Here is a 13,495-nt window from a genome sequence, read left to right as displayed (position 1 = left end):
TTGGGCCCCTAAAATTTCCCCGAACCCCCCCCCCCCCCCAACAGTAAAACAAAACAAAAAATTTAATAAATAATTTAAAAAAAACAAAAAATAGTAATAATTTTTTATTTACTAATTATTTAATAAAAGTGAAAACTGCCCCCCCCCACGCATATTATTAGACATGTGCGCAGACTAAAAATTTATTTCACATGAAATGTGTATGTGTAATGCTCTGTGCGTTGTGCTGTGGCTGTATGTGTAATGCCCTGTGCTGGGGCTGTATGTGTGTTGTGCTGTGTGCGTGTTGTGCCCTGTGTGTGTTTATTTGTGTTATGCAGGGCAACTGGTGGCGAGTAACTTTGAAGGCCTGGCTAGTAGCTCAGGACCTGAAATTTTGAGCCCTGGTCTATAGGGTTCTACTGTGCATGTACAGGCAGTTAGGGAGGGAAGGGCATGTTAGATCGTGTCAGTTGGCAAAAAGGGTTGGGAAACTTTCAGAAAACGTTAAATATTTCCTTACCCTTTAAATTAAAAACCCATTAGATCCAAGTGGGTGACATTGCATTTATAGCACTGATGACACACAAAGTAGACCAGACAATGCATACAGAGAAAACTATAACTGACAATGACATAGTGATGTATCGAGTACCTGAGCAACATAAACCAATGAGTTCTGATGATCCACAGCAACATCATAGGGAATGCCGGTGAAAAGGCTAGGATCTCTTGGCCACCCAACATCCAACTTGAAAAGTTGCTCTTCTCTAGTTCTTAATGGATAGCCAAACAATAGTTTATTCCACACCTGCAAAAAGTACACAATGAATCACATACACTACCTGGCCCCCCAAAAGGTCACACACTTTCATATTTAGTTGGAACACCTTTAGCTTTATTTATGGCATGCGTTCACCATGGCATCATTTCCATAAGCTTACGCAATGTCACAACATTTATTTCTGCTCAGCGTTGCATTCATTTCTCACCAAGATCTTATAGTGATGATGGGAGAGTCAGACCTCTGTGTAAAGTCTTCTCCAGCACATCCCAAAGATTCTCAATGGGGTTAAGGTCTGGACTCTGTGGTGGCCAATCCATGTGTGACAATGATGTCTCATGCTCCCTGAACCACTCTCACAATTTGAGCCTGATGAATCCTGACATTGTCATCTTGGAATATACCTAATGTGCCATTAGGGTAATTTAGTATATTCAGGTACCAACTGAAGCAACCTCAGATCATAACACTTATCCAATGGAAGGGTCTTACTTATTTGCTTAGCCAAATCCAGGGGTGACTTTTTGTTTTGGCCAGGCAGTGTGGAAGCCAACATTCTCAAATCATTTCCAACTTCTGAATCTGAACATATAACTCAGGGTACTGTACCAGAGCTACAATAACAACGCTGTATATTAACTAATGATATCCATTCACATATAGCTTTCAGAGCAGAGTTTACTGCTATATCTGCCAAACTCTTGTAAACACTATGAAACCAGATCATTGTATTCATATCATAATCTAAAATACAAAAACAATGACAAGGAAGTGTAAAACATCTCATTCATCTTTTTTTGTAAAGCTGGCCATACACTGTGTGAATTTTGCTTAGTGGGTGGCCCTGTCAGCAGCCTTCTGTCTTGTGTCCTTCAATCAGAAAAACGAAGGAGCCAGTCAGATGATTTTTGGGTGAACAGTGACAGCGGCTAATAGGCTACTGTCACTGTTCGGGTATTCTGAGAGCAGCACGCCTGCAGCTGTCAAAATACAAAAGTCCACTGGGAGATTCTTCTATCCATGCTCTTTAGCGTAGATGGAGGAATCTGTTATATTTTTTCGCTCAGCTCGCAATTTGAACAAAAAAAATATAACAGTGTATGGCCAGCTTTACGCTTCAGTCACGCGGACAGTGATGGGTGTTTCTAGGACACTTCTAAATGCATGTAATGGTTTTTTTTTCTGGATTGGTATAATAGCAAAATGAAAAGGAAGGACAGTTGGGGTTTTATGGCACCAAATGGCAAGTCCAATACACAAAAGATAGTATATATATATAATAAAATATGATATTTATTCGTACAAAAGGTTTTTAAAAAACATGAATAATTTAATATATAAAAAATTGGACAATTACATGATTATAAGGAAAACCTCCTAGTACCCACGAAGTTCCATAGTAATTACTATAATAAACATGATCAAAACTGATGACATGATTAAGGCCTAGTCAGAACAATAAATTAATGCCATATAGGCTCTGTATGTTGCTAATTCATTTAAAGGAGAACTATGGGGTTAAGGCTTTTCCCCATAGTTCTCTTTAGGGTAACGGGAGGACACAAACTAGCTACAGCTCGCGGTATACTGAGACGCCACAATATACCGCGAGCTACTGCTCACGGTATACTGAGACGCTGCAGCTGAAGCGGTTCCCGACAATTATGTCGGGATCCGCCCAGCTGCGTGAGTGACAGCTGGCTCTGCCTATCTAGAGGCAGAGCTAGCTGTGCCCACCCCCTCCCCCGTCCGTTTCGCCAGTCAGCGCTGGAGGATCGGACAGGGGATCGAGAGGTGAGCGAACCCGGTATGTGTTCGCTCACCTCCCGATCTACTGAGCCGACCTGTGACAGTCTCATTGTCACAGGTCGGCTAGAACTATGAGGTGAGTGAAAAGCAATCACCTCATAGTTCTCCTTTAATAGTATTACAAAACCTCAAATGGAACCATAGAGGTGGGTGATAGTGCGATGCTCGCAATGCTCAAACCAGGCCTCAATCATGTCATCAGTTTTAATCATGTTTATTATAGTAATTACTATGGAACTTTGTGGGTACTAGGAGATTTTCCTTATAATCATGTAATTGTCCAATTTTTTATATATTAAATTATTCATGTTTTTTAAAAACCTTTTGTACGAATAAATATCATATTTTATTATATATATACTATCTTTTGTGTATTGGACTTGCCATTTGGTGCCATACAACCCCAACTGTCCTTCCTTTTCATTTTGCTATCATTACTTTACCAGGGGTGGCACCTCATTACTCAGGATCTATACACCACAATCTACTTTGTTAATCTGGATTGGTATAAGTCACACTTTGCATTTAGATATATTCCGTTTAGCTGCATTTAGAAAAAATAGAAATCTGTGCGTCCGGGGGCAGATTAGATCCTCTGAGCATTGTGATAGGAATTAAGTAAAAAAAAAAAAAAAGATTAAATAAAAAAAATATATAAAAAAAATGTTAAAGTCCCCCGACCCCGCAAACACGTGCGTATTAACGTAAACACGAGTCAGGTGCGCTTACATAGGAAAACAACCGCACTACACGTTAGGTATCGCAGCGTGCGCCAGAGTGACAGCAATATTTCTAGGGCAAATCTCTAAACGGATGACCTGAACTGGCTTTTAAAGCGTCGCCTAAAGACAAATTGGGGTCGCCGTTTCATGGATGCACACAATTTTTAACCTGGGCTTGTTGGGTATCTCTTTACTGGTTGTAACCTCATGTTTTATATTTTATAAAAAAATGGGTATATAGTGTTTTTGGGCGGGCACTAAAATTAACTTAAAGGAGAATTATGAGGCGAGTGATTTTCACTCAGCCTCATAATCTGAGCTGACCTGTGACAATTAAACTGTCACAGGTCGGCTCAGTAGATCAGGAAGTGAGCGAACACATACCGGCGCTCGCTCACTTCTTGATCTATCCCTGCAGAGAGCCGTGACTGTCACTCACGGCTCCCTGCAGGGATTCCCCCCCTCCCCTGTCCGATCCTCCAGCGCTGACTGGCGAAACGGACGGGGGGGGGCACAGCTGGCTCTGCCTCTGGATAGGCAGAGCCAGCTGTCAATCACGCAGCTGGGTGGATCCAGACAGTATTGTCGGGATCCGTCCCGGCTGCGGCGTCTCAGAAGACTGGGAGCTGTAGTTCGCGGTATACTGAGCTTTGGGTCACGGGAGAACGCTAGTTTGTGTCCTCCCGTGACCCCGAGGAGAACTATGGGGAAAAGCCCTGACCCCATAGTTCTCCTTTAAGTGCATTTTTTACTAAATTTTTTGGACTAATATTGCGTGACGTAAAAATTTGCAACAGCCACCATTTTATTCTATAGAGTCTGTACTTTCAGAAAATATATAATGCTTAATAATTTTCAGGCCTAAAATGTGGATTATAACATGTGTGCAAAATGAAAAAGAAGTCCCGGCAGCGGGTTAATCATATTGGTAATTCTTTCCATGCAGGCTTTTAGTTGATTAACCATTTATTTCTCTGGCTGCAGGAGTTCAGGATTCGTGCGGCAAGAATGCCGGGTGTCCCCGTTTAGATGAGGCTGCTGTATCCATTTGTTGAATATGATATATGATGTTATATTTTTATGTCATATTCATATTCTTGTTATATGATGTTATAATATGATCATATGATATATGATGTTATATTCTTGTTCTTAGGGTGAAAAGTTTAAAAGAGGAAAAATAGCTTCCGTTCTTGCTTGAAACTCATAAATGTGTTTAATTACAAAGTTACAAATGATTACAAAATAATAGCATAAAACAAAAGTATAGAAATATGTAGCTGTATTAATAAGTTCTTGTGTACTGTAATGTTAGTCTCATGTCTGTGTGTCCCTCCATGACCGCGTGTGTCCAAGTGTGTGTCCACCAAGTCAGCGTGTGTGTCAGTGTGAGTCCTTTGTGCTCCAGTCCCCCCCCCTCCTCTCCGGCCATCTAGGTCCAAGTGTAATCTGACACTTTAGACAAACCATAAGGTTTCAAGGGGGATGGGAATAGAGGATTCTTGTGTTGAATGCAATAATACATTCTAATAAACTATATAATGTTACAAATACCAATATTTATACATAATACAATGTTCTTTCTTATATGAATAACTTAATCAAGAAATATTGCAATAAAGAGATATAATACATACTTTGTAAATACTTCATAAACTTTGATTTAGAATATTTAACAGTCTTTCTTGATAAAAAGGAATGTGGGAGGTTCTAACCATTTCTGCTTGATCAGTAACAGATGTATAGCAAATACAACCTGAACCACAGACTCTAATCTCATTGCGTATATTCCCATACTGAACAAATGTATATATAGAAAATCAATCATCACTTATGTTCATCACATGCATACATAATCCCTATATGAATAATACCCTTTAACACCATTCAAGTTAATGACTGGGTGACAGCGGCCGCATCTGTCAGCAGCAGTCCTAATGTACAATTACATGCAGTTTGGGATAGCTGATGCATCCCTCGATGCATCTATCCTGCGTCCAGGGACAGTTGCGACCGATGTCACCCGGTCATTAACCTGAATGGGTTTCCTGCTGCAGGAATCTGTATGTTGTTGCTGCAGGAATCTGTATGTTGTTGCTGCAGGAATCCAAGAACACGGTGTGAATAGGGTCTCAGAAGCTGAATCTTCCATAACATACTCACTTTAACAGTGTCCCAGCTGTGCAGAAGCAGCAGAGTCAGAGACACGACAGCAGCAGATATACACAGACTGCTTTTACACTTCATGTTCCCGAGAGTTGATTGCTGGGTCATGTGACAGCAACGCTTCCTCTTTAGAGGACGGGATATGTCTTCACACAGAACAGGAACAATGCCTGCAAATAACACCATCAATAGTCCTATTAGAATAGAAGTCCATTATGATATCAGTATTCTACACAATCTATAGGGAGCTGAATTCAGATCTACCCAGCAGACTACAACCCCCATGTGTCTCATCTACCCAGCAAACTACAATCCCCATGTGTCTCATCTACCCAGCAGACTACAATCCCCATGTGTCTCATCTACCCAGCAGACTACAACCCCCATGTGTCTCATCTACCCAGCAGACTATAATCCCATGTGTCTCATCTACCCAGCAGACTACAACCCCATGTGTCTTATCTACACAGCAGACTACAACCCCATGTGTCTCATCTACCCAGCAGACTGCAACCCCATGTGTCTCATCTACCCAGCAGACTGCAACCCCATGTGTCTCATCTACCCAGCAGACTGCAACCCCATGTGTCTCATCTACCCAGCAGACTGCAACCCCATGTGTCTCATCTACCCAGCAGACTACAACCCCATGGGTCCAAATTAGTCCAGGTTCACATCTATCCGCATCTGCTATTGTCTTTTCTTTTAAGTGCATTTTTTACCATGCGTTATACTGTGTTTACATTACTACGAGGTGCATTTTTGATGTGTTAATATGCAGTTTCATGCGTCATGTATTTTTCTAAAAATTTGGCCTACAAAGATTGATTTCCTGCAGTGATATCAGGCACATTCCCCACAATGCAGCTCTACATCACAAAGGGCCAGCCGCAACAGACTGGGTCAGGAGGAGAGGGTGGCAGTCAGAGGTCTGAGCAGGCTTAGGTTAATTCTGGCTAACTGGGTTCACACTCATCTCTAATTACCAGTATATGCATTGATAACCAATATATGCATTGATTATCAGTACATCTATTGATTACCAGAACATCCACTAATAACCAGTATATCCATTGACCACTATAGCCATTCATTATTAGTACATCTATCGATTACCAGTACATCCCATTATTTCCAGTATATCTATTGATTACCAGTACATCCCATTATTTGCAGTACAAGCAGTGATCCATAGGGTCTTATTATATGGAAGTCTCCCAGTAAGTATATACAGTGACCACAGTATGTAAAATCTGCAGTTTATAGTCGTAATAATAATCTCACAGTTTACATGCTGCCATTGCTATCCAGCACGTAATGGGATCAGTAGATAGTCTGGCTGCTCCTACATGTCCCAGATCTCTCCGGCACTGTAGAGGTTAACCTGTCCCCTCCCCCTCTAAAGTCAGAATACACCCGGGTCTGACAGACGTCATCACACTGCGACCCTTCTGCAGCAGGCTGGGGCCCTCTGAGGGTAGGCGACACAGACGACCGAGCGAGCCACACAACGTTATATAATAGTATAAAATAAATCGCTGGGAACTCCTCGACACGCCGGCGTCCCCGTCCCCCCTCCATTACCTTACGATGGGGGATCTCCTGTGATCAGCAGTGATCCTCCAGAAGTGGAGCCGGGGCCCGGAGCGGGAACCCCCCCTGGATGGGGCCCCAGGCTTTGTGTGTGCTCCGGAAGTTGTCTGTGCTGTGTACACTGTGCGGATACATTGTATCACTATGAGCTCCCTCCGATCTCCGGACTACACACACCGACCTGTAGAGGACTGACAGATCACAGCTGGTATCACTTGCACAGTCCTTGTGTCTGTCATTGGGAGGTATGGGCAGCGGAGCAGACATACTTTATATTGTAGTATATGACATTCACATGGGGACACGGTGAAAGCTGAGCTCCGGGATAAGCAATACCATAAGAGCCGTGTGTAGTCTTACTGAGCTTTGTGTATCTCTTACAGTATATCTGTGAGGTAGTCCAGTGTGAACCTTTGAGTTTCCTGTTATACAGACCGGTCACTGCTGCTCTCTGTTCTTGTGCAGAGTGACTGGTCTTGTCCACGCCTCCTATAGTTCTCTGCAGGAAACCTTTAGTGGGTGGAGCCTGCTGGGTCCCTCCCACAGCTCTGCTCTGTGTATAGGTTGGTTACAGCAGGGTGATGATGTCACTGCTACTTCTGCAAGGTAATGGCTGGGTTTGCAAGGGCATTGTGGCTTTTGAGGGACGTATTTCAAGTAACATTTAGTATCACCACAACGTGATAAATACATTTATGGAACACACTATAGAAATTTGGAAGGAATGTTAGTGAAAGCAGCCAGTCATTTATCATTGTCTAGGGATGTTTAGAAAAGTCTGGCACCTGATTGGTCTCCGGGGGCAACACCTTCAGACCTCCCGTCCAATGGGATGACCGGTGTAACTGTGATGTCAGTGATAAGTTGAAGCTTGTTTGCCTGAGCCCACACAAAACTGTCAATGACACCCCCCTGTCCTGGGCCAATCAGCTATGGCCGGGACGTTCCCAACCCTTTGTTACTTGTACCTGTGGCCGGCCAATGCACTAACCGAGTGGTGGGCAGAGTCTGGCCCTCCGGCTGTAGTGGAACTACAAATCCCATGAGGCATTGCAAAACTCTGACAGCCACAGACATCACTGCCAGAGACAGATGCATCATGGGATTTGTAGTTTCACCACAGCTGGAGGGCTGGAGTTTTGCTATCCTTGCTCTAACCGCAACAGAATGGGCCAGGGGGCGGGTTTCTCTTGTCAATTTTATGTGGGCTTGGGGTGCGAACTCTACCCAATGCACATCACCGTTCACTGATGGGCGACTTTGTATTACTACAAATCGATGAATTAGAAAAAGTCACCAAACCAGGAGGTGAGGGGACATCTACCATTGCTGACTCTGTCACAGATGGGATTTCTGGGTGTGACTTTGGTACAGGAAGTGTGCTGCAATCTCCCCAGTGGGGTCACTGACAACAAAATGTGATGTTGTTTCTAACCCTTCATTACCTTTCCAAACATTTTGGCTTTGGGTTCCACTTTAAAGCTGAACTCCAGGAAAACAACTGAAAGGCTGCAAACTCCGGCCAATCCAGCTGTAGTGAAACTAAAAATCCCATGATGCATCTGTCTCTGGGAGGTCATGCCTGTGGATGTGACAACCTTGCAGTGCCTCATGGGACTTGTAGTTCCACAACAGCTGAAGGGCCGGAGTTGCCCACCCATCTACACCCAAATGCCGGGGCCAAAAATCTCCCCGGTCTTCCTTCACACATAGAGCCCCGCGAGGAGAACAGAGTATGATGTGTCCAGTGAGATGGAATATTATGTACACTATGTGATTTGTTACTATGGAACTGGGCGCACCAGTATGACCAGTTTGTTTTCAATTTTTGGCTGTCAGGGAGTCTTGTAATGAATGATTTTCTGTCTTAAGGTATGAGCTTCATTCCTTCTACTTTCCACTGCTAACATTATAGACGTGTTACAGTGCAACTGAGGCCAGAGAGGGACTAGAACGCTGGTCAGGTTTCATTGCTGTCTGTGTCTCCGTTCAGGAGATTCCACTCTCCATTTGTCCTGATGACCGTTCTCACTGAAAGTGAAAGAAAATCCCACATTTTTGGTTGTTACCGGGACAGGAATAGATGGGAAATCTGCCGGCGGAGAGGTGAGTGTTTTCATTATTGATCAAAATAATTTTAATCGATCAAAAATGTTAACAATTAATCGTTAATTTCCGCAGCCCTAAAAAAATTATATAATAAAAAATAATTGGTCCAGTAAATGGGAATTCTGGGGGCGCTGCCTGATCCGTACCAAGTTCGCACATCACTGAGCTCGGTCGCAGAATCGTCGCTGTCCTCACTTTCCGTGTCTGACGACGAATTTCCCAACGAATCGCTATCGCTCAATTCGGCAAATGATTCTAATTTACTATCGCTGTTTTCTAGCTGGTCTAAAACCGCTTTGACCTAAAGGGACGCTTTTTGGATGCCATGGACGTTCTCAAGTTTCCAGGAAGAAAGAACAGTAAAAGTGCAGGCAGGGCAGTGGACAAAGCTCTAGGGACAAAATTGAAGTGAAATGGTTTGATATATATAAATGTAATCATAGCAAATTACATTGTATTCTGTGTACATTGCATCTTTTCACTTTTGAATTTCCCGCCGACTCCGCCCCCTGCTGTGACGCCCGAAAACTAAACTAAAAGTCAGATGCCGGCATCGGCCGGCCGCGTACAGCAGAGGACGCCGCGGGCTCGCAGGGACAAGGTAAGTGACACTTTTGTGAAATCCCGAGTGTAGCTCGGGGTTCCCGCTATGGGTACTGAAAATGAACCACGAGCCACACTCGGGAATACCGCCAGGAAGGTTAATGCTCCCAGCTCACAGGTTCATTAGATGAGAGCGGACGGATGATCAGCTGGACCTGATTGTTGTGTAGTTCCATGGTAAAGAATGATTTGGTGATCAGTCCTTCAGTATTCAGATCAGAATGGCAAAGTGGTGTTTTCTGGGCTGTATGGGGCCTACATTGTCACCAATAACCAGTCAAAGGATTTAAACTGAATGAGGTCCTAGTTTTTGCTATAAGTTATTATGATGACATTCCCTTTTATCATTTCACAATTGGCTGACATGCCTGATTTACATAGATCATACGTGATCTCACCGCCATCTGATAGGGACTAACTAAACCTGTACATTGCTTGTGAACCAAAAGAAATGGACTTATGGTGAACTTACATGCTCCTCTTGTGTCTGGACCTTATACCCTGCATACCTGGTCATTGACAAGGTTGGTTTAAGCACCATCATCATCAGAGCCTACTAAATGCCCCAAGCCTTGACGTACATTTCTGCTCGATGCCTGTGAGCTGCTAGATATGTTATCCATTCCTCCAGGATCATAGAAAATCCACATCAAATGCTTTCCAAAGGCTTCCTGGACACTTACAGGATTTTGGGAAGTGTTCCCATTTACTTCTACTGAAGGCACCAGAAATTGTCCACAGGCATCAGCACCTGGCGAATGTTGCTTGCCACTAGAGATAAGGCTGATCTTTGTTCACCTAATGCCGATCAAAACTCTGACCGCCAACCCAATCAATTGCAGGGAGGTGCATTTCCCGCCCCGCAGCTATACATTGCAAAGGAACAGAAAATGCCCCCAATGCAACTGCCAAAATTGATTGGGTCACAAAGAGGGGCTGGCGGTCAAAGTTTTGAACAGGCTTGGGCAAACTCTGGCACCAAGCCTCATCTCTACTTTCCACCTCCAAATCAAAGCACGTTGTCCCAAAGCAACACAAATGCTTTTCTTCACAGCAACAATACTACAACATTGAACTACAGTTCTAGGATTGAGGCGTTTGGGAAGCATTTAAAAATGTTTCCAATTGCGTACCAAACATCGGCTACCAACAACGGTATAAACAGACCAGAAGATCTCCCAAACCACCAAGTTCCATTAGTGGGTGGACACTGATGGGTCAGGATCTCAGCAATGAAACTTACATAGTTACATACTTACATAGTATTTGAGGTTGAATAAAGACATAAGTCCATCAAGTCCAACCTATTGTGTGTATGCATTTATGAGCTGATGTGTGCATGTGTACGAGTCCATGTGTGATTTTTCTCTTAGCTATAGCTGTACCCCTGTATATTATGGTCTCCCAGGAACTCGTCCAGGAGTCTCTTGAATGATTCCACACTCTTAGCTGAAATCACTTCCTGTGGCAGCGAGTTCCAGACCTTAACCGCTCTAACTGTGAAGAACCCCTTGCGCCCTCTGTGGTGACATTTTTTTCCCACCAATTTTAGGTTGTGCCCACTGGTCTTTGTTACAGAGCTGACCGTAAACAGTTTGTTACTAAGGTTGCTGTCACCCTTGAATAGTTTATACAGGAAAATGCTGTCCCCCCTTAATCTAACCTCCAAAGAGAACATATTTAATTTTAACAACCTTGTTTCGTAGTTCAGATCCTCGAACCCCTTAATGAGTTTGGTTGCCCTCTTCTGGACTTTTTCCAGCTCAAGGACATCCTTTCTGAGTATCAGTGACCAAAACTGGACCGCATACTCCAGATGTGGCCGAACCAGTGATCTGTAAAGTGGCAAAATTATAGACTTGTCCCTGCAAAACATTCCCTTCTTAATGCAAGACAGGACTCTGCTTGCTTTGTTTACAGCAGCCTGGCACTGTGAGCTGTTATTCAATCTGCGGTCTATAATGACCCCCAAATCCTTCTCTGTTTCCGACTTCCCTAGTTGCACACCCATAAGTGTATAGTCCATTTGCCTGTTTTTAGCTCCAAGGTGCATTACCTTACATTTATCGACATTGAACTTCATCTGCCATACAGTTGCCCACTCCCCGTAACAGTTGCCCACTCCCCTTCCCGTTCATGGAGGCACACCAGACCCCTCAAGTTTTCAGTATACCCACCAATATTCTATTAGATTACTGCAAACCATATTGATTATTCTTGTATTTGACCGCAATTTGTTTTCTTTTAGATTGAAGTATCTTCTAAACACTGCTTCACACGAGGATTTAACGTCACCTGTAAATGGTTATGAAATGTTGTTTTTAACGTCCTGTGATATGACAAGAACACATCACGTGGTGTCGCCCAATAACTGAAAACTTCTTTAAACAGTTTATAAGGCTTTATGGACGGTTACTAGTGCAAGAAGAACAGCAGGTCAATCATGGATAAAAAGTCATTTGAGATGGTGCTGGACGAAGTCCGAAAGGTAAAGCTTAGCTATTTCCTTTTTATAATGGCATTACTGTACTGTAGTCTTTGGTTATATTATACCAGGGCTGGACACATCCCAGGAGCTAGGTAGCTAATGCTCTTAAAAATGGCAGCTGGCACCTAACTTTCGAGCTATCCTCTGGTTGTTGTCTCTGAAAAAATGTGTCTGGCTCCTGAACTCCTTATAAATTTGTCCACCCCTCTTGTGAGGGAACCATGGGCCCCAGTGGTCTAGTCTAGCAAGAAATTATACTTTGTTTAATAATTAAACTTTTATCTCTGTATAACTTTAATTTCTTGCTTGCCTAGAACTCTGGGGACCCGTGGTTCCCTCCGCTAGAGGTTGGAAAGTGATATTAAATGAAACTTATTTTTAAGGCTTCTTACAAATAAGCCTTACAAATACTTTGGATGCCTAAAAACATACCACAACCGGGGGGGAGAGCTATTGGCTATTGTAGTGCTCATGACCATTTCTCTCTTGCTCCTTGCTGTGCCAACTGCTGATGCTTTTTTCTCTGAGCTGCTGACCCGGAACAGATCTAAAGATAAGACACTTAACAATTTTATTTTTTTTATCTTTTCAGAATATTCTTAGTACATAGGGCAGCAGTTCTGATGTGTTCAAATTAATTTCAGCAAATTGCATCATCAGACTTATTTCCCAGCAGCAGTAGTCCATAGGGGATGATTTTTTTAAACTTCTGCCCGGCCATATGCTAGGCGAATGCCGCTCACACAGCAATCCAGCCATTAGTTGGAGCATAGGAAATCCCTATGCTTCTCGGGTCCATCTAATGGTGGGAATGTTGTGCGGACGGCATTTGCCCAGCATATGGCTGGGTGGAAGATTTATAATGCATCCTCATAGTGTTGTGTCTCTATTCCAGACAATTGTTTCCTAAGATTTGCCAAGGTCTCAGTGTTAGCAGGGTATAACCTGTTCTCTGTTTCTGTTCTCAGGCGGTTATGACAGATTATAAAGTCAAGTCCTTGGATTATGTGCATGGATATTTTTCTTGTGAACAGGTAACTTTAAAAAAAAATAAAAAATTGATAAGCTTTCATGAAATGTGATATATTCTGAGTAATTTCAACCATACAGTGTCAGTGCAGTAATGGAAGTGGTACCAATGGCCTCTGGTGCCCACGGATTGTGGTACCAATGGCCTCTGGTGCCCACGGATTGTGGTACCAATGGCCTCTGGTGCCCACGGATTGTGGTACCAATGGCCTC

The 13,495-nt window shown here is 43.2% G+C and overlaps 2 protein-coding genes across 2 annotated transcripts in view; one reads left to right on the top strand and one right to left on the bottom strand.

The window, feature by feature from the left end:
- The window catches only part of NHLRC3 (NHL repeat containing 3), a 13,433-nt gene extending 7,787 nt beyond the window's left edge, over positions 1–5,646 (bottom strand). The window contains exons 1-2 of the mRNA XM_018560169.1: positions 5,458–5,646; positions 635–790 (exon numbers count right to left, since the gene is read on the bottom strand). Coding sequence (XP_018415671.1) covers positions 635–790; positions 5,458–5,646 — 345 coding nt within the window. The remainder of the gene's footprint in view (positions 1–634; positions 791–5,457) is intronic.
- Positions 5,647–12,053: 6,407 nt separating this feature from the next.
- The window catches only part of PROSER1 (proline and serine rich 1), a 34,508-nt gene continuing 33,066 nt past the window's right edge, over positions 12,054–13,495 (top strand). Inside the window, exons 1-2 of the mRNA XM_018560175.1 lie at positions 12,054–12,253; positions 13,222–13,287. Coding sequence (XP_018415677.1) covers positions 12,209–12,253; positions 13,222–13,287 — 111 coding nt within the window. The 5' untranslated portion in view covers positions 12,054–12,208. The remainder of the gene's footprint in view (positions 12,254–13,221; positions 13,288–13,495) is intronic.

The sequence above is a fragment of the Nanorana parkeri genome, unplaced genomic scaffold (assembly GCF_000935625.1).
Source record: "Nanorana parkeri isolate BGI_ZX_2015 unplaced genomic scaffold, ASM93562v1 scaffold436, whole genome shotgun sequence".
NCBI lineage: Eukaryota > Metazoa > Chordata > Amphibia > Anura > Dicroglossidae > Nanorana > Nanorana parkeri.
Note: the sequence above shows the minus strand (reverse complement) of the source record. Positions and strands in the feature narration are given on the sequence as shown.